The following is a 22,196-nucleotide window of genomic DNA, read 5'->3' as shown; positions in this document are numbered from 1 at the left end:
ATAAGACTCATGGTTTGACTCTCACTAAGTGAAGTCACTTTAGGGAGTGGGGTGATTCTGCATAGTTGCTGATATAAATTGATACTGCCAAAGTATAGTTATTTACACAGTACATCCAGCTTCATCCAAGAGAGATCTTCTCAAAAAAGAGCATATTAAGTGGCAAGTTCTATCTCTCAAGAATATTTGTCAGTCAGTGGCTGATCTGAGGCAGACTAAGCTGCTTTCTTCTGAAGCATGGAAACAATAGATAGTAAGGAATAAGGGTACAAAGATTCACGTTCCAAGGGTATCCTTTACATACATCTTTCATCATCATCACCACCACTACCATCACTAGCATTTCTATAACAACTTACACATGTCCTCTCATTTGAACCTCACAACAATCCTAGGAGGTGGGTGCTATTATTATCCCCATTTTACAGATGAGGAGATTGAGGCACAGAGAAGTGAAGTGATTTGCCTAATGATCATACAGCTAGGAAGTTTATGAGGCAGATTTGAACTAAGGTCTTCCTAACTGCAGGTCCAGTACTTTATCCACTGGGCCACCTACTTGCCTCAAAGGTATAGCATAAATTAAACTAAATACAAACTTGAGCACCCAATGCTAATTATTGGGAAGAATCTAAAAATAAGAATGTCTGTTTTTTAAAAATTAGAAGGAAAATGTGTTAACTATGCTTATATTAATGACATTTTACTGTATTTGCCAAAGTTGATTGGTTATGGCACACCAGATGTTTTCCAGGAAAACAAGTTTCATGAAAATTATTGTTGCTTGGAAGCAGGGCACCACAAGAATCAAATGGGTGCAATTCTCCACAAAGCAGAATAATCACATCCCTATGAACCATTCCATGATGTTTTTTTCTGAACTCTGCAAACTATGAAAATGTAGAGGGGTAAAAATGACAACTTGCCAATCTTGCCAAGACACTCCTTTTCCTTTTACCAATCATGTTTCCTTGACATGAGTGGTAGTTTCCTTGGGTAGGTAAATTATAGAACTCTGATTAACTAACTTATAGATATGATCTTCCAACCCATAAGTTACATGCAGCTATATGTGGTGGTATAATAACAAGCCCAATCACCAATCCCTGGAGCACTCTACTGGATGCCTACTTCAAAGCTGACATTAGTCTATCAAAGATTATATTTTCACTTCTAGGGTAGAGCCAATATGGCGGAGGAAAAGCAATGAGCTCCGGAACTCATGACACAATTGCTCCAAAAAACATCCAAATAATGCCAGAGGAAAATGCCGGAAGTAGCAAAACTCACAGAAGAACGTGCTGAAATCACCTTCTAACCAAGAATGGCTTGGAAGGTCAGAAGGAGGGAGCTGCTGAGCTGATACAGGAGTTGAGCCCAACCCCACAATCACCCTGACACAGATCCAGTCCCAGGAAGGCCTCACCAGAAAAGCAGACCCCCAGAGCCTCTGAATCAGCTGAAGCGCCAGTGTCATCTGGAACTAAGCTCACAGTCTGGTGAGTGGGCTGAGCCCTGGGCAGGGGGGAGACTACAGGGGTCTATGCTGGTGCTAAGGCAGAACTTGGATTTTACACCCCTGCTGAGAACCAGGAAGTAGACTCGAGTAGCAGTGGCCCAGGTGGGGGAGAGGGAGGGGCACAGGCTCGTCGGAGCTAACAACCACAACACACAAAGCTGGCTGATTAGCAAGTTGGTCCGGGGTCATCTAAGGACCAGGGCATACCACCTGGGACTTCTGAAGCTTGGGATAGTGCAGCCTGGAAACAGTGCCCCTAAGAGGCTAAAAGTCTAGTAAAAGAAAGGCAAGATGAGCCGACAGAGAAAGGTGAGGACCATAGAAAGTTTCTTCAGTAACAAGGAAGACCAAGGGGCACCCTCAGAGGAAGATGTCAACATCAGGGTCCCTATATCTAAAGCTTCCAAGAAAAATATGAATTGGTCTCAGGCCATAGAGATGCTCAAAAAGGACTTTGAAGATAAACTTAGAGAGGTAGAGGAAAAAATGGAAAGAGAAATGAGGGAGATGCAGGAAAGATGTCAGAAAAATGTCAACAGTTTGAAAAGTCAAATTGGCCAAATGGAAAAGGAGGTACAAAAGCTCTCTGATGAAAATAATTGCCTAAGAATTAGGATTGAACAAATGGAAGCCAGTAACTATGAGAAACTAAGACACAATAAAGCAAATCCAAGTGAATAAAAAAATAGAGGGCAATGTGAAATATCTTCTAGGAAAAACTGCTGACCTGGAAAATAGGTCCAGGAGAGATAATTTGAAAATTATTGGTCTACCTGAAAACCATGATCAAGGAAAGAGCTTAGACACCATCTTCCAAGATATTCTCAGGGAAAATTGCCCTGAAATTCTACAAGAAGAAGCTAAAAGAGAAACTGAAAGAATCCACTGATCACCTCCAGAAAGAGATCCCAAAAGGAAAACTCCTAGGAATATTATAGCCAAATTCCAGAGCTCTCAGGTCAAGGAGAAAATATTGCAGGCTGCCAAAAAGAAAGAATTCAAGTACTGTGGAGCCCCAGTCAGGATAGCACAAGATCTACATTAAAGGACTGGAGGGCATGGAATATGATATTCCAAAGGGCAAAGGAAATGGGATTACAACCAAGAATCACCTACCCAGCAAAACTCAGCAAAATCTTTCAGCGGAAAAAATGGGACTTCAATGAAAAAGAAGACTTTCAGATATTTGTGATGAAAAGACCTGAACTGAATAGCAAATTTGACTTTCAGATACAAGACCCTAGAGAACCATAAAAAATTGGAGCTGGGGGACATACCTGGGGTCGTACAGTGGGCAACTGTCTTGTGTCTGAGGCCGGGTTTTGGCTGGGATCCCCCTGGGTCCAGGGGTGATGCTTTGTCCACTGTCACTTAGCTAGGTGATGACATCTTTAGGGTTAAATTGAGGAGTGAAGGAATTCACTGGGGGAGGGGAAAGGGCAGAGGTGAAATACTACATGAAAGAAACAGGAAAAGGCTTATGGAGTGGGGAAAGAGATGGGAGAGGAGCAGGGCAGTAAATGAATTTTACAGTCATCAGAAAAGGCTCAAAGACCATAAACTCATCAGAGCTGCCTCAAGGAGGGACTAACAGACACACTCAACTGGGTGGAGTAATCTATTTAATCTGGGCAGTAAATAAACCTAACACTCATCAGAATTGGCTCAAAGACCTCAATCTCATTAGAATTGGCTCAAGGAGGGAATAATGCACACACTCAATTGGGTGGAGTAATCTCTCTAACCCTGCAGGAAAATAGGAGGGGAAGGGGATAAAGAGAGAGGGGCAGGGGCGGCTAGGTGGCACAGTGGATAGAGCACCAGCCCTGGAGTCAGGAGTACCTGAGTTCAAATCCGGCCTCAGACACTTAACACTTACTAGCTGTGTGACCTTGGGCAAGTCACTTAACCCCAATTGCCTCACTAAAAAGAGAGAGAGAGAGAGAGAGAGAGAGAGAGAGAGAGAGAGAGAGAGAGAGAGAGAGGGGTGGGGGGCAAAAGAAGGAAGGGCTGAGTGGGAGAGGGGACAGACAGAAGCAAATCCCTTTGGAAGAGTGATAGGATGAAAGAAGATGGATAATAGAATAAAAATCATGGGGAAGGGAAATAGGATGGAAGGGAAACAGTTAACAATAGTAATCATGAAGAAGAGAAAAGGGGAAAAAATTGTACAAAAAATATTTATAGCAACTCTTGGTGGAGGCTAAGAATTGAGAATCAAGGGAATGTCCATCAGTTGAGGAATGATGAAAAAAGCTGTGCTATATGATTGTAGTGGAATGGTCTTGTGCTACAGGAAATGACAAACAGGATGATCCCTGAAAATCCTGGAAAGACTAATGAACATTGATGTATAGTGAAGTGAGCAGAGATGGGAGGACATTGTGCATAGTGACAGCAGTATTGTTCAATGAGCAATTGTGAATGACTTAACTACTCTCAGCAATGCAATGATCCAAGACAATCCCAAGGAACTAATGAGGAAGCTTACTATGCACCCCTATAGAAAGAATTGATAAAAAGAACACTTGTGGATTGTACATATATAACCTGATTGTGATCTTGTGGAGGGGGGAGGAAAGGGAGGGAAGGAGGGAGAAAAATTTGGAACTCTAAATCTTATGAAAATGAATGTTGAAAAGTACCCTTACATGTAACTGGAAAATTAAAAAAATGTTTGTTGCTGAAAAAAAGAAAAAGAAAAAGAAAAAAGAAAATTAAAAAAATATATATATTTTGAGTCTAAATATTCAAGTAGTTCTGAATATGCCTCATGATACTATTATCTAGCATATATCTCTCATCTTTTCAAAAAAAATATAGCACAACAGACTTTGTCAAAGACCTTACTAAAAGTTATCCTATTCTTTCATTACAATGAATGATTCAACTTTTTTTTAACTTATTACATGAAGAACACAAGAACTCTGGATACTTTCATCTTAAATTTTCTAACCAGATCTTTTTATTTATTTCTTTCAAAGCTTGTGAGGGAATCCTCTCATGCAATTCCTCCCCAAACCAGATCTTTCTCTTTTTCAAATGTCCTCACCCTTTCTATTTTTCATATTAGTGTAAGGTCACAAGAACTGATATATTCTTCTGGTTTGGTGAAACCACAGGACATGGGTAGTAGTGCAGAAAGCCCAACATAAAACACTACCAGCAATTCCCTATACTCCTCATCAAGGATGACTAGTCAATTTAATTTTTTGCACACCTCATGAAATCACTGGGAATTCCACTGGGAATTAACTAAAGTTCAGACAGTAATGTCCAAATTTGCCTGTGAGGTAACTGAACATTAATGATCTATTCATGCCATTTGACACCAATTTCCACATGCCAACAGTGGGGAGATCTAAAGGAATTCTCTGAGTGAGAGTCTCCATTTGCACTAAGAAGTCGGTTTGGTACAGGGAAAATTGTTCTGGACCAAACACCAGGAGATTCATGTTCAACTCCTAGCTTTCCCCATCTCTGTATGACCTGGGGCAACTCATGTCAGCTCTCTGAGTGGCTAGGCAGGATGACCTCTGAGATCTTCTAACTCTAAGTCCTATAGGTCATCTATAATCCCACAAATTGCCGCCAAGCCCTAGAAAAGAATTAAAAGTCAAAAGCCAGTCACCAATATGCTTCTACAAACTGTAATAACTATAAGAGAGCAACCCCTGACATGCCTAGAACTAATAAGCAATTGCAAAAAATGTCCCCCAATATTTATTAGATACCTACAATGTACAAGAGGCCACACTAGGTGCTAGGAATACAAAAACACAAAAGGGCTTAACCTCACTTCTATTCTCTTGAGGAATACTAGAATTAAAGACCTTCTAGGAAATATAACCCTAAATTTTAATATCCATGTGTATATGTAGGTGTGTGTACACACATGTATGTGGATATACACATACATGTAGATGTGCATATACAGAATGTGTTGTATACATACATTTGTCATGCACACATTCTTATATAAACATACACGTGTGTATGCGTATATATACACACATATGTGCACATGCACACATATATAAGGAGTCCCAAAACTGTACTACTACTTTCAGAACACTGTGCACAGTGAGTGTTCATGTGATGACAAGCCATACTCAAGTTTTTACTGACTTTCTCTACCTTTACCAGCATCATGACAACAACAAACTTAAAGCAGAGGAGTACAAATGTGAGAGTTTGCATTTGGAATTACTATTTATTTTAGGTTCCGGGGGTCTATGGGATCATGCTATTTGCATACCTGATATACTTGGTCAGGTAAGTCGATTAGATTACCTGTTGAATGAGTGACCGGGCCTCTTCGGAGACACATTCTGGCAGGTTCAGAGCAGTGTGCGTATTTATCCCTGCAGGATGGCACTCAGCCAGTGTCTGAAACAACCAATCAGGGACACTTATTATCACACACAACATCATCGTCTCTCATTCCCTGGCATTCATGGACAGACCAGCACAGCAGGCATGGCAGACACACTAACAGAATACACTATCACCTAAACAGCTCAGACACAGGAATACAGGTTAAGGGGACTTTTCACTTTGAATTTTGCTGAGTAGAAAGGGAAGTTCTCCTCTAGAACAGGGCTTATTAAACTTTTTCCACTCATGGCCCCTTTTCACCTGAGAAATTTCTATACAACTCCAGGTATGTGGGTACATAAAATATGTATACATAACATTTTACCGTTGCCAAATGTTTTGCAACCCCCGCATTCAGTTATTCGACCTCATTTGGGACCCACAGTTCCAGAAGCTAGACTCTAGAATAAGCAAATTCAGTGCTACTAACTTTTAAATACCTTATTATTAAAAAGTCACCTAGAAATATTTTCTCGCCACTATATAAATTTATATTAGATTTCCAAATCTCTCATCTCTTCTCCAGCTATATTAGCATGAGTTAATAATAGTAATAATGATAATGATGGTCATACCAGCTAACATTTATATAGCACTTACTATGTGCCAGGCACTGTGCTAAGGACTTTACAATTATCTCTTTTGATCCTCACAACCACCCTGGGAAGTAATGTGCTAGTATTATCCCAATTTTACAGATGGAGAAATTGAGGCAAATGGAGGTTATGCGACTTGCCCAGGGTCAAACAGTAAGTAAGTGTCTCAGGCTGGATGGAGTTGAACTCAGGTCTTCTTGGCTCCAGGTATAGGTACACTATCCATGCCACCAGCTTGCTGCCTATATTCACAAAACAGTTGTCTTGTCTCCTACACTAAAACTGCACAGGAACTACTTAAGAATGTATACTTTTTAAAATCTGATTTAACTAAATATTAATAATCCTTATTGCTTGGCAAGGTACAACACTACTTGACAAAGTAAATCCTGCTTATTCCTATGTCTTCTTTCCAGAGGGCATGATATATAACATCTTTTAAACATCTATTTCCCTTAAGCATCATGCTTAAAAGTTATTAAGCTGAGAGAGTGTAAGTACCTACCTTAAACTAGAGGAGATGAAAAAATTTAAGAAAAATAAAGCTTTATTTATAAAACATAAAAATACATCTTTACTTATAAATGTGAATATTATAGAATAATTTCTTAAAGATGAGTATTTCCTAATTAGGTCATAATATTTAAAATGTCTTATATGTAAAATTCTAAAACACTACCTTAATGTACTGTATTAAGACTTATAATTGAAGTAGCAGCTAAACAGTTTATTATATGCAATGGAAAATTCTGTGAATTTTGTTTCAACATTTGTTAACAATTTCTAACATTGTTCACGATATTTCATATTAATGGGCTATGAACAAGATTTTATTAGTAGTATATTACATATAATACAATTAATTTTTTTATATTTGGGTTCCAATCCATTTGGGTACCAGGAAAGTGTAATATTTCTCTATTTTCTCCTAATACAAAGTCTTTAACCGTGCTTCAGATCTAAAAATTACTACCAAGGGCTAGAATTCCAGATCTTTTGAAATTAGGGTTATACCTGAGTAAAATACGTGAGGTAGCCTGAGTAACTCACTGCTTACCTTGCCAGTGAGAAGTTCAAAGAGGACAGCACCAAGGCTCCACCAATCACAGGCTTCAGTTTCCTCCGTAATTGCTCCAACCTCTAAACACAAAAAAAGTTGGTATTAAAATTCCAAAGGTCAATTACACCTTCAAAATTAACATATATTTACAAGGTGACCTTCTAATGCTGAGAGAGCACATACTAAATACCACTAGGCTTTCAAAATTTCTGAAAGTTACTTATCTCTTCAGTCACCTACTGTGGCTGCATTATTTTTTGATGAGACATTTGTTCCTTAGTTGATGGAGGGACACCTTCAAGATGTTAGATTTTAAATAGTCACATGTGAACATATTATATTAGACCAGCACTCTAATTTATTTTCCAGTTTGGGAAAATTATAGATAACTCTTAATCAGGGGCTATTATTTAGCAAGTTATTATTCATTAGCATTCTACCAGAGGCTAATGAAATCCAATGAGCAAATCCAAGAAACATTTATTAAATACCTATGGTGTATAGGCACCTATGCTATACAGTGAGGTTAGATAAAACACAGTCTCTGTTCTCATAGAGCTTACAGTATATTAGGGAGCTAGGACATATAACTGATTACAGTAAAAAACAATACATTATATGCATGTGAGTAGGATGCAAGCAAAATGTTAAGTGACATCTGAAGGAGAAAAGGGTATTATTAGGTTAGGCTTTATGAAGAAGGCTGAATTTGAGATGGGCTTCAAAAAGATGGATAAGAATTCAACAGGTTAAGGAAAGTATGAAGAAGGGATATTCTAGACATATCAAATAATAAAAGCAGGGAAATGGAGGAAGGAAAATAAAGGACATTTATGAGCATTACAATACAGTCCAGTATGGCTGGAATATGAAGGGCTTCTAAGGTAACAGTTTAAAGTAAGGATGAGAAGGTAAGTTGATGCCTAATTGTAGAAGGCCTTTAATACAAGGCAAAAGCAGTGGGAAACTACAGAGGGGTTTTGAACAGAAAAATTATAAGGAAGATAACTAGCAAAGGTAAGAAGGATATTCTATAGTGAGAAGAGAATAGACAGGAAGACCTGTTAGAATGTTACTGTCAATAAGAGCAGTAAAAAGGCCTAGAGTAGAGTGGTAAAAATGGGAATAAATAGGAAGAGATGAATAAGAGAGAAATTATAGAAGTAGAATTAAAAGGACTTAGATTGGATTCAAGAGACAGAAAGAGTCGAAAACAAAAGTTTCAAAATTGAGGGAATGAGTAAAATGGTAGTGATACTGATAGAAACAGTGAAGTTAGAGAAAGGTTTTGAAGAGAGATAAGCTCAGCTGTTTATTGTCATCATCATCATATGCACTGCATATACATTTATTATATGCATTAGATATAACAAGATTATCAGGTTCATTACATATGAGGATGAAGGTAGGCATAAAGAGTTTGGGATATCAATGAAACATCCAGGTAGCAATATCCTGTTGGCAGCTGGAGGATAAAGGTTTGGAACTAGGAAGTCTAGTCAAGGCCAGAGATGTAGATTTGTTAGTCATCTGTGTCAGCTGAAGTTTGGAGAGTAAATGAGACTGCTAAGGAAGAGTAAGAAAAGAAAAACAGGACTAATTGCAGAATTTGGGGGAATACAAATCTTAAAGATGTTGGAAAGAATATGAGCCAATGAAAGACATAAAGAAGACTGTGCCTAGCTTTCCTCTCCTTCTCTAGCACAATTCCAAGATGGAACAGTCACTTCTCTTTGTGGTTCCCATTATTTCCACCCCAGCAACCAATTCCTCCTTGTTGGTTAGAATGAAATACAAAAGAGCAGTTTCTCTCGTTGCTTTGCTCCACTTTTTTAAAGGATGAAATCATCATTAAAGCAAGCCAAAAAACTATTAGCTGGCCTGCATTGGGCAGAGAGAGCTCTCATAGATGTCTGGATAATGGAAGTACCCAATCATTACTCTATCATGCCTCCAGTCCAGGTTTATGATTTATTTTCCACACTCCTCACCTAATTCCTCTTTCTATCCAGGTGGTGTGTTGTATGCTCCAATAACAATGTCACTTCTGTTTCCCAAATACATTTTTGTCTGTTCTCTTCCTCTTACTCAATTCTGGATCCAGTTCACTATCCATCTGCCATGTCTCTCTGAGTTATATGTACTGATAGACAAGCTCTTTAGTTTGTTCATCCAACTGCATATAATAGTCTGGACAAGAGATATTCTCCATAACATTTGATTTTTCCAGTGTTGAGAGTTAGACTGAATCAATTAAATGATCAAGAAGCATTTATCAAGTGTCAAGCACTGTTCTAAATGGGTGGGATAAAAAAATGAAATAACCCCTGCCCAAAAGAAGCTTATAGTCTATTGAAGGAGACATGTACATGTATAAGTATAAACAAAATAATACAAAATAATTTGTGAGGGAAGGCATTAACAGCTGTGGGGATCAGGAAAGGCCTTGAATAGAAGGTGCTACTTGAACTGAACTATTCTGAGTAATTATGGATCTTGTTTAGTAGACTCTGAGAACATCTCAGAGCACAACATAATCCTTGTAAAGACCTCTATAGGTGCCTTTATCTAGAGATTCTTTATTCCACTTGGATTCTCTGATAGACTTCACGACATTGGCAACCAGCTTTGGAAAACATACTTCTTCCTATTATGCTAAATAACATCATCAAAATATTTTTAAGGAAACTGCCTACATCTTAACAGAAATGAAATGGTTATTAATAGGGGAGCCATTTCTGAATCTGCTGTTTGCATGAAGAATGAGAAGATGGCATTGTAAATAATTACAATAGCTTCAAACAAGCTTTTAGTGCTAAAAATGGGGGAAATGGGAAACGGACAAAGGAAAAGACATTGACACTCATTATCACCACTTCTTAAAGAAGCTAAACTGATATAAGGTGTCATACCAAAGAGGTCAAAAGAACCTTGAAACATTCTCAGACAGTAAACATATGATTTCTTTGCTATGAAACATAGCAGCCAAGTGTAATACCAGTTTATAACATGAACTCATTTGTGAAATACCAAAGAGGAGGACAGTGGAGAATAACAGAAAATAAAACTGGTTAGAAGAAGGCTTGATATGAGATACAACTAAGCCAGATTGTCTCAAAAAAATTTATAATAAAACTTACAGAAAAACAAAATATATTTTTAAAGGCAACAACTATGCCACCTGTTTTCCTCATCTATCAAAAAGGAACCATGAAATAGAGACTAATTCCTTAAGCCTTGAAATGTTACAAGAAAAAGTGCAAATAGCAACTAAGGAAAATGGAGTCAGAAAGAGTAGTTAGACTGGACTAAGTACAGATAAAGGAGGTTTGTATTGAAAAATAAATGCTTCTGAATGCAATTAAGGAAGGATTTTTTAAATATCTGAAAGAGAGAAAGATAATAATTGGAGAAAAGTACAGGCATATTATCAAAGGGATAATCAAGAAAACATTAATAAGCACCAATCCATATTCCTATATTCTCAATTAATATGCTTATTTTCAAAAACCCCTATGACAACGATAAACACATACAATGGGGATTTCCTTGAAGAAACATGATAACTGAAAAGGTAAACTCTGAAACAATTTTCTCCTGAAGACCACATCTTAGTCTCACAATTTACTAAAAGGCATAAGGAATATGAGTTTCACTATTGTTTGGTTTACTATTAAAATTATTCTATTCTATAGAATGAAAGTTTAAAGGCTCTCCTCCAACAGTTTTTCTCATAAGATCATAAAGACAACTTGACATCAGTATAGATAATTTTGTTCAGTGATCCTCTATCAATATTAAGGAAGGCATAAAACAAGAACATGAATGCTCGTTAAAGGTGTTTTTCCTTGTCTTGTAAGGCATGTCTTACACAAAATCTGAATGTAAGAGAAATTCTCTATAGATGATGAAACCTTTCAGATCTTCTTTTGTGGATCATATTGTACTAACTGCATCAAATCCCAAAATATTATAAGACTTACTCGATGGAAGTCATGAGGTTAATCTAACCATAAACACAGAGAAATCCAAATGTACTGAATAGGATATGCAGTTAGATGAACAATCTGTTGAGTTAATTGATTAGTAAACCCATCTTGGACAGCTAACAGACAATGAGAAGAGCCCAAAACTGCAGGGGGAAAAGGGTTGGATTGAATTTGGTAAGACATACAACACTTCCAATAAACCAGAGCTGTTCCCCAACATGAATCCATCTTTGTAAAAACAACATTCTTCCAGTGATGCTAGATGGAGAGCTATGAAATAGTTTACAAAAAAATCAAAACTGTGGGTGACCAAAAATGCAAGAGAGATGTCTCATGAGCATAAGGCTAAAACATATTACCCATAATGACTATAACACAAGAAAAGTAGTAAAAGCTATGACTGAAAAAGGAGACGGATCTGTCATGTAGTGATTAGAGATTGCAGATAAATAGTTCATGTTTTGCATTAATAATCATTCTAGAACATTGAGAAAAGATTCTTTGGAAGGTTTGTGGGAAGACTGGCAAGAAACACAAAGTGCAAGAAGGTGTAGATGAGTTGACACCTGCCCCACTTGAGGGAAAACATACATTAATAAGAGAGATCATAGATCCACTTAAGGACTACTGAAACCATTGGCTAAAACAAGGGCTTTAGGATTATCTATGGATTAAAATTAACCATAATGTTCCTGCCCCTTGCCAACAAAGATAGTTGGTAACTATCTGTAACACTTCTCTTAAGTGTTCAAAAGATTATAAGATTATTTCCCTCCTTCTTATTCTTCAAATTCCAAACTTCCAGCTTTCTATATTTGTCATTGGCACTACCATAACAGTCACCTAGGACTAAAAGCAGTCATTTTTACACCAATATCCAATCAGTCAACAACAATGACTCTTTTATCATGTCCTTCCCTTAAGTTTGCCACAATACTATTTCAGGTCTTCAACCTATAAATGAGTTGCATTCTAGATGTTCATTTGTTGATCATTTGTTGGGAACTTGGGCTGCATTTTCCCATAGAAACAAAATAATTAATGGTTGTTAGGATCCTAATCCATAACACAGCAGTCTATCTAACCTATAACATCACTTAACTACAGCACTAATAGTATTAGCCTGTAGTGAGGGTCCCGAGAAGGGCCATTTGGTATGAGAAGGAAAATTAGTAAGAACAGAACTTTTTCTCCCCTTTCTGGGCCCAAGGTCATTCTTAGATAAAATATGAAATGGGCAAAGCTTGCTTTTAATATCCTCTCACCTCACTTTCTGCAGCCCTCTCTCCCTGCTGCCCTAGGTGTCCTACTTCAATGTCTCTCCCAGGCTTATATTACTCCTTCTAAGCAATATATATTTCAAAATTACTCCCCTTCCCTTCTTTTCCTTTAATCAAAACTCCCCTTACTTCAATACAGATGATCAATACAGCATGGTATTATAAGGAAATAAATTTGAGAACAAGTGCAAAATAACGAAGGTATGACTGGATAGCAATTTGCCTAATAAAAACCGTTTTAGTGACCTATAACTACAATATGGGGGAGGGTGGGAAAAGAAGGAAGAGGACAAGAAAGAGGGAGAGAAAGAGTGAGAGAGGAGGAAGGGAGAGGAAGAAGAAGAAGAATGTAATCCAAGTCTACATTAAGAGAAAATAAATCCAGAAGTAGGAAGATGGCAGTACCTTTGTACTCTGCCCTGGAATATCTGGAACACTGATGAAACCTGAGTACCATATTTTAGGAAGTACATTGAAAAGTTGGAAAGTGTTCAAAGGAAGGCAACCATGATTGGGAAGGGCCTAGAATTTACACCATATGAAGGTTATGTGAAAGAACTGATGATATTTAGACTGGATAAAAAGACTTAGCAAGGACAGACGCTTTTCAAGGACTGTCATGTGAAAGAGATGTTCCTGGCTCCAGCAGGGAGAACTAGGATCAGTGAAGGTATGCTACAAAGAGGTCAATTTAAACCTTTTATTAGAAAGAAGAAAAAAAAAAAAACAACTCTCCCTTACAGTTAAAGCTATCCACAAGGGGAATAGACCACCTGGACAGTTAGTGGGTTTCCTTTCATTGGTGTTCTTCAAGGAAAGTACAGATGACCACCTGTCGGGCATATTGTAGATAGGATTCTTGTTAAAGGTCAGGTTGGACTAGGCTTCCATGAGATTCTATGACAGAATAAATTCATACAAATAAAGCTTCATGGTCCCTTTAAAAGTTCTTATGATTTTACAGAGATTTTGACAACATCTTAATTCTTCACTTGTTTAACTAGGATAAGAATTGCAAGTGACCTGAAGGGCAATGAAAATAGGTATGATAGATATAAGGTTACAACATACTACCAATGTTGTCCTATATGCAAGAGACTTCATTATCAAAAAGAAGTACTATTAGTAGTAGTAGTAGTAGTAGTAGTAGTAGTAGTAGTAGTAGTAGTAGTAGTACTAAAAGAATTTCAAAAAGGGACCCAGCATGTTGGGTGGATCCTTTATGGAGGATTTACATGAAGGCATGGGCAAGAAACACACCAGATGCAAAGATATGAACAGTTTGCAATCTGCACCAGTGCAAAGTATGCCCACACTTATGAGATCACAGATCTAGCTCAGAAATAACTTATTGTCTACCTTTAAACAATTATTTTTTTTTAATGAAAGTGTTTTATAAAGTATCACATAAATATGTTATTAATATTACTGTTTTCAATCCAAATTGATTTCTAATTGGTTGGATTTCCAGCAGTATAACAAAATTCTATTAAAAAATTAACAATATGGAAAGTTTGGGGGAGCAAGACAGACAAGGCAGGCAGGCTAGTCTTACCCTAGAATCTGCTCCTGTTGTAAACTACCATAAACTGTTTCTTATTCTTAAGTATTGTTTCTTCCTCTTAATGATGCCTTCACTTTTTTCATTAAAGGCTTCTCTAGATATCACTTTCTCCCTCCTCATCCATCCCTACCCACTCCTAAAGAGCCGTACTTGTAACAAAGAAAAACAGTCATGCAAAATGAACTAACAGTGACTAGGTATAGCAGGATACGATGCACCTCTAGTCCTCTCACCTCAATACCAAAATAGACAGAGGTTTATCTCTTCTCTGGTGTCAAGAATGATCGTTAAAATTACTCAACATTCAGCTCCATTTCAGCTTTCTTTTCAATTACACCATTATGGTCATGGTGAATACTATTCCTCCTGGTTTTGCTTAATTCATACTGTGTCAGTACATAAACATCTTCTTTTGTTTCTTTGAATTCCTTGTTTTCTTTTTTTATTATTGTGTTTTGCACAATAATATTCCAACATATTCATAAGCTATATTTAAAGTAATTTCCCAATCATGAGTATCCACTTTGTTCCCAGTTTTCAGCTAACACAAAAAGTGCTGCAAAAAATATTTTAGAATGGGGCTACTATTCCCCCACAAAAAAACACAAGTTTTTTGAAGGTCAGATATAGGGATGAGGAAAGAGAAGACAGTAGTAGTCATTTATTTGAATCAATTATTTATACATCAGACTTTCATAGGGCAGGGTCCAACTATACTGCAAAAACCTTTGGTGCTCCCCATCTATCCTATACTCTACTTCCTGAATAATATTCCTGCAGACACCAGGTCATCTCCAATTCTTCATTTTTCCAGGCTTAACATTCCCAGTTCCTTCAACTTATTGTCATGCAGCATGATTTCAAGTCCCCCAACCATCTTAGCTGCCTTCCTTTGCTTCAGTTAGTCAAAATACTTCATAAAATGCAGTAAATATGACAGTCATGAGTCCGAGTATAGAGTATCAACTCCACTGTTCTAAACATCATGGTTTGGGGTTTTTTTTATTAATGCTGCCTAAGATTAAATTCTCTTTTTTGGCTAATGTGCCCAATTTTGTTGTTGTTCAATTGTTTTTAGTCATGTCTGACTCTTAGTGATATCCATATGGGATTTTCTTGGCAAAGATATGACAGTGGTTTTGCCACTTCCTTCTCCAGCTCATTTTACAGATGAGAAAACTGAGGCAAATACGGTTAAGTGACTTGCCCTGGGTCACACAGCTAGTAAGTATCTGAGGTCAGATTTGAACTCAGGTCTTCCTGACTCCAGAGTCATGCTCTATCTAGCACATCACCTACATGCTCTATGTACCTAATTAGACTAGTTGAATTTTACTAATTCACTGAATGAATAAGCAAGGGAGGAAAACTAAAGGTTCTTAAAAGTGTGAAACAACAGGAGTGAGAATGTTAAAGAAAAGAGTTAATCATACAAATAGGAACACATTTTTAGTTTCACTTTTTATTTTCCCTGTCCACCCTCTAGTGAACTGATTAACAGTACGGGGAAATGGCAAAAGTGAAGTTTGTACTTCTGTTCTTTATCTATGGAGTAAACTGTCTTCCACAAAAGTTTCAGCAGGGAAAAAGGAGAGGAGAAAGCACACTGGACACCAGAATATGTCTGGCTATATGCCATGGCCTCTATTTCTACATCCCTAGAGACAGCTCTGCCCTACACACTTATCTTGAAGCTTTCTTCTTCATTCTGTGGATTTTGTGACCTTGATTTCTAAAGGATGAACCTAAGACTCAAGCGCCTTGGCAGTGTTCTACTAAGGTCCTTAGTGAGTAGGGTGGTATCCATATATAATACTTCCAAGGTATGACCCAACACAACACTTTGATGAGTCCCAATCTGAAGAAAAGCTACAGACTGAAATTTTCACGAGCTTCTTCAAGATCACAAAAGGGAGTCTGAGAGTCTGAATGAGAGATCTGGGACCAAAGCTCATTCAATTCTCCATTTCTTATTCTGATCTTTACAATTTCAGGTAGTGAACGGTGCCACTGAAGTGACTATTATGGGAATTCTACCACCATGCATCATGTAAAACTTCTCTTTCCCCACTTCCCACTTGTTTTTTCCTATTCCCCTGCTCTCTTCTATCCAGGTACCTTTAGTTCTTCTGTCCTTTCCTTACTCTTTGTTGGACCTTAAAGTAGCACATTCAGGTATTAATTAGTCCTCTTGTTATACCTAAAATCTAAAATAGATGCTGAATAATACTAACAATAACATCAGTTATGTAACTTGTTTTCCAAAATCTGAGGAAAGCTGACTCAACAATAAGAAGGTTAACTAGCTATCTGATCTTTTAAACCCACCTTCAATTGTGCATCAATCATTATGAAGAGGCTCAATTTAAAAAATATACCATAGATCCTGACAAACATGAAAAGAAAAAGCTTTAAGTTCTCTTTTCCTAAGAGTACAGCTTAAAACTCTTGAAACACTTCTGAAAAATAAGAGATTAACTCTTATCAAGATATTATAACAAACAGAAGTCATTCACCGATGCTGATTTGAGACTGAAATATGGTATAATAAGAGTTCAAGTACAAGAAGGGAGATTTTACAAAGGGTAGTGACCAACTGTTGAGTATCTTCGATGAAAGAACAAGAACCCAAATTGTAGCAGAAAGGACTTAGATGAGATACAGGGAAAAACTTTCTAACAGTGATGGTTATTAAATAGAATGGGGAAGGGGTGGAGAGGTGGAGAGTGACTTGCCAAATTTTTTCTCTGGCTTTTTTTATAAATGAAGAGATTGTGTTATGTGTATGTGGCCCTGTACGAAAGTAAGGGGACAGACAAGATGGTCTTTAAACATCTTGTCAAGTCCTATGATTCTGAATTTTTAAAAACTCAGACATACTCTAAGCCTGTGCATGTTCACTAGGGACAGGAAAGACACAAGATTCTTGTGACTGTCAAAACTGCAATGGCTGCACTAAAATTGCTTCACTGGCAAAACACGTACAAAAGATTTCAAGCATAAGCCAAGAACACTGATTAATACATACCCACGTGGCAGTTGCTATGAAACAGACTATAACACCAGGTGAACAGTTGGGCATCCTTCTCTGAGATCAAAAGTGAGGGATGATAAAGAAATACCAAACAAGTATTTAGGACTACTTAAAAATATTTAAAGTTTTCTTTAAAAAAAAATTTTTTAACCTTGAAAAAAAAATTTCAAATGAATTATTATTGAATTAATAGCTAGAAATAGCAAATTCTATCACTGTTCTTGTCCATTCCCAAAAAAATCCATTTTATTGAACCTAGGTTTCTGTTCATATCCCTAAACTCTTGGGTTTATATCCGGTTTCCTAAAAAGAAACATCTCAGCCATAATGCAAAGTGACTTCTGAATAAATAACTCACAAAGAAAAGGAAATTATTCTCCAAAAACAGAAAAAAAAATAGTAATGTTAAAAAAAAACTTAGGTTTCTTAAATTCCCTTTAATTAAAAAAGTCCCACCCTCAACCAACTAGCTGACCAGAAGAGACACTGCTGTCTCACATCCTCTGCTGCTGCCCTAATGAAGAATGTTTGAATGTCATGATTATATCACCACCAATATTAGTTGTCATTCCTTTACCTTTTATTCCTCCTTCACTTTTCTATCCCCCACTAGTTTCCTCCCCTTTCCGTTGAGAGACTAATCACCTGATGACAATGAATCAATGTCACAAATTCTAACCAATATCATCTTTTAATACGTTGCAGAGAAAGAACCACTCAGCTCCAAGATCAGATTTTGAGTCATCCAAAATTCTTTTAAGGACACCAACTGTGTGGTAACATATGAGTCAAATTCTTGAACTTTCATTTTAACATTGTCCCAAAAGAATTCCCAAGGTGGGAAATTGTAGCGATATAATAGAATCTCATTAATTCACACTAATGATTTAGACACCAACAGCAAGTTGTGAATAAATTTTAAAATAAAACACAAGGTATTTTGCACTTTGTGCAATAAAATGTACTTTTGCATTTGTTTTACTCATTTCTGCATGTCACAGAATTATTCAATGAACTGGAAGAATTTTAGTAAATTAATCTGGTCCAAGAACACACAAATTTTAGGGTTAATAAAAATATGGAATGAGACAAGTAAATTTTCTCTACAAGAATTAGATTCACAATATCTCCCCATGACTGAATGCTAATCCCACTTTAAGACTAAAACAAAGTTTTCAGAAAGTCACAAATCCATTTTTAATTTTACCTTAATACAGGTTAATTTGACAGAGTAACAACTGACAACTATAATTAGAGGGTGAAAGGAACAGTGCAGAGGGATACAGTTATCACTTGTGCCTCTCCTGTGCCAACCTCTCCATCGTGCCTTGGTCTAAAAACCCAAGAAAAATGAAGCAACTCAAAAGAACAATAACTGTGCCATCTCTCTTCCTGATTCACACAGATCTGAAAGCCACACAGACATGTGATAAGGGGAAAAGCAACTATTATATTCCTATACCTTGAAGAAGCTGCTCAGACTCTAGAACGCCTATATCATTCCACCAAATGTACAATTTTGGACAAGATCTTAGAGGTCACTGAGTCTAACCTGGCCTGATGCATGAAATCATGGGTCATGATTTATTCTCTTAACCAATTATGTTTCTTATATGGTGTCAATTGTCTTCATCCAAGGGCCCAGGCCCTATAATCTAGTCAGATTAAAGGTACTTTCTCATACTTTTTTAATGAGATTGTAGAAAAACTCTTTGAAGTGTGCTTTATTATCATGTGATTAAATTCTGAACCCTCTGAGACTACATTAACTGAATTGGTATGGGGAATGATGATATATCCCCTCCCTTATATACATATCTGCCCAAAGACAAAGCTGAAATCACACTGGAAATTATAAAGCAAACTGAAAAGACATAATGAATGCACAAGAATCAAGACCTAGACTTGAACATTTGTGCAATGTGCAAAGTTGACTACCCTTGCCTTCTGTGCAATTATCTTGCCATCAAAACCTAATTCGGGACTTTCTTTTTCAATCAAGAAACAATATAACTGACTAAAAAAATTTTATTTTCAAAACAAGGGGGATCCAAGGATCGAAGGGTTAGATCTGTGATGGATTCAATGAGATATATGAGTATTTCACTTAAACCTGTTATCTGATTTTTGTTTACTGAGTAGTGATAGGCAGCAGAGCGAAAAAGTTGTCTAACTCCAAAGGTGTCAAAGGCATTCAACACTCCCAAGTGACAGCTAAATTAAAATGTCACTGGGAAATATTCACCAAAATAAATAAAAATACAACAGAATAGAGATAATGTTAATATACAGTTTTCTAAGTCAATGTGCTGATGCCAGTATCCTATTTATGGTTTAATGACCCTTGTTTTTATTTGCTTGACATCACTAATCTAACCCATTCCCCTGCCTCCAGATATCTAGCTTCTATTATTAATATTGCTTGTCATTGCATTCCTTAAAATCTGCAGAATCTTCTTTGGCACTGCATTCTGCTGTTTTTACCTTCCTCCTAGGAGATAGTGAGGAACAGAATAACATCTGAAAGTGGCTTGGAATTTCTTAGAAGAAAGGTGTTACAGAGAAGTTGTTTTTCATTTAGAAAACAATATATGTTTATTTCTCCTATACAAGTTTCCTCAACCACCCCCTCTTTTTCTGGTATATGAACCCTTGATCCTTTTTACCCTTCAAATTACAATAATGAAAAGCTGCTCTTAAAGGTCATGTAAAAATCAATATTAAGCCAACATTTGTTGTTGATACCCCTTAAATTTAAGGGGGTGATTTATTTAATATAATACATAGACATTGATAGAGTTTATAATGTCACACCAATAAATCAGCACTTTATTTGAATATCGATATTATGTTAAAGTTTAGAAGCCACAGATTATTAAATGCTTTGAAAGGACAGATGCTCTTTTGGTAAATAATGGATGCTTCTCTAATGCCACAGGATATGTGTGCTTTTTTTTAATCATCAGAATAAATCTGATCCTAAATATCCATCCTCAGAAATTTGCAGTTGTCTCTGACAAAAGAAATTTAAGCAACAAATAGGGACTGAGGCATAAGAACTAAGAAAGGACAAAGGGGTTGTAACTGTGCCAATTTCTTTGAGTCCCTAAAATTTGGCACCACACTCACTTTCATAGAGTCAGATCGAAGAGGAATGGCATGACTGAGTTTTTCATGACTACTAGGAGTGTTCAATAAATATTAAATCACCATCATACATGGCAGAGAATTTTGGCAACATTCTTACAAGGACTCCGCCTGTATATGATCTCAGGTAAGGAGAGATGCGGCAAGGAAAAGCACGCATTAGATCGATTCATTAATGACATACCTGGACCATGGAAAAACCCCCATGCTTTCTTCTGCATTGACAATTTCTGTTTCACCTAGGGCATGAGAACATTAGGACTGTGTTCCTCCATACACAGCTTTTCCCCGCAGCATCTGTTGCTAATTGAAAGGGACTCGAATTACAAAATCCTAGTCAATTTCTCTCCCCAGCCCTTGCTGTGTATAAAGATTTTCTATGCAGGAGCAAAGCATTAGTCTTCTACTACAGCTGATGACTGAAGAGCAAAAAAAGAAAGAAACAGAAGAAAGCGATTTTTTTATGTGTAAAGCAAAATATCAAACTAAATTTAGGGGATGAAGAAGAGTGAAAAATGCCTTTCGTTAGCCCAGTGACTGACCATTCTACAAACGCAACTATTCAGCAATGGAATCCTATTCAGGTTCCAGCTAACCAAATTCTCTGTTTTCTGATTTGGTATTTTTCACTTTATGTCAGTCTTAAATGGCTAGCTGTTAACAATTCACCATCTTCTGTTTCTATAGCACCTTTCACTTAAGGATTGCAATAGACAACACACATTATTTCATGATTCCTCCTAATGCCCCAGTAACATTCCAAGAAATGTATCCAAAGTCAGCATAAATTACATGTATACTCACAATGTTAATAACATGGATTTTAGGTAGGAAAGACATTGCATAAGTGGAACATAAAGACAAAATGGCCAAAACAGCTTGCATTACAGTTTGTAAAGTGGACTTCCTTGTACCAATATTGCAAGATAGTACAAGTATTCTCCCAGTTTAACAGAAGATAGAACTCAGACTCAAAGAGATTAAGTGACTTGCCTAGGAGCATATGCTTAGAGTGTATTATATGCAGTATAGGCAGGGACTTACAGGGGCTTAAACCCAGACCTTCTTGGTTTCCACAAAATTCATTAAACTCTGGGAAAAGACATTGTAGCACAGGCATAGGCTCTGGTTTTTAAAAATACTGCATCCTATAGAAACAGAAATGAGAAGAAAGCTCGATTTGTCTTAACATTTTCTGTAGCTTTTATAATCTAAGTAATTAAAGTTGAAAGGTTAAAAGTTTGGAAGTTTTTTTAATTATAGTTTTGTAAAGATCCTATGCTACAAATGAGGTAAATGGCCTGATAGCAACCTCCAGGCAGATTCTTAATTCCCTCGCCATTATTCTAACTAGCATAAAGCTTCTTTATCTTATCTTCCCTATTCACACCCTTCTGCAATGGTTACATATAAGCCAGTTTGGGGCTCTTATCATTCCTTAAGTGGAAAGAATTGTTTTCTTCTCCTTCCTGATTATAGAAAATGATGACATCTGTTCAATAGTATACAGTGTTCTCAAAATGCTTTCTTTATGTGTGCTTGATTCAAAAGCTTACCCTGACTACTTAAATGCTATGCAACATGGTAGAGACATATGAAGTGTTTAAAACTTCACACCATTTCTTCACTC

At 36.9% G+C, this 22,196-nt stretch overlaps 1 protein-coding gene across 4 annotated transcripts in view; it reads right to left on the bottom strand.

Annotated features, from left to right (window-relative positions):
* The window catches only part of RPS6KC1 (ribosomal protein S6 kinase C1), a 203,709-nt gene that overhangs the window by 6,214 nt on the left and 175,299 nt on the right, over nt 1-22,196 (bottom strand). For all 4 annotated transcript variants that reach the window (XM_044003541.1, XM_044003542.1, XM_044003540.1 and 1 more), the window contains 2 exons: nt 7,550-7,632; nt 5,813-5,908 (listed from right to left, as the gene is read on the bottom strand). In XM_044003541.1, coding sequence (XP_043859476.1) covers nt 5,813-5,908; nt 7,550-7,632 — 179 coding nt within the window. The remainder of the gene's footprint in view (nt 1-5,812; nt 5,909-7,549; nt 7,633-22,196) is intronic.

This window comes from Dromiciops gliroides, chromosome 4 (genome assembly GCF_019393635.1).
Source record: "Dromiciops gliroides isolate mDroGli1 chromosome 4, mDroGli1.pri, whole genome shotgun sequence".
Taxonomy (NCBI): domain Eukaryota; kingdom Metazoa; phylum Chordata; class Mammalia; order Microbiotheria; family Microbiotheriidae; genus Dromiciops; species Dromiciops gliroides.
This window is presented reverse-complemented; position numbering and strand designations above follow the sequence as displayed.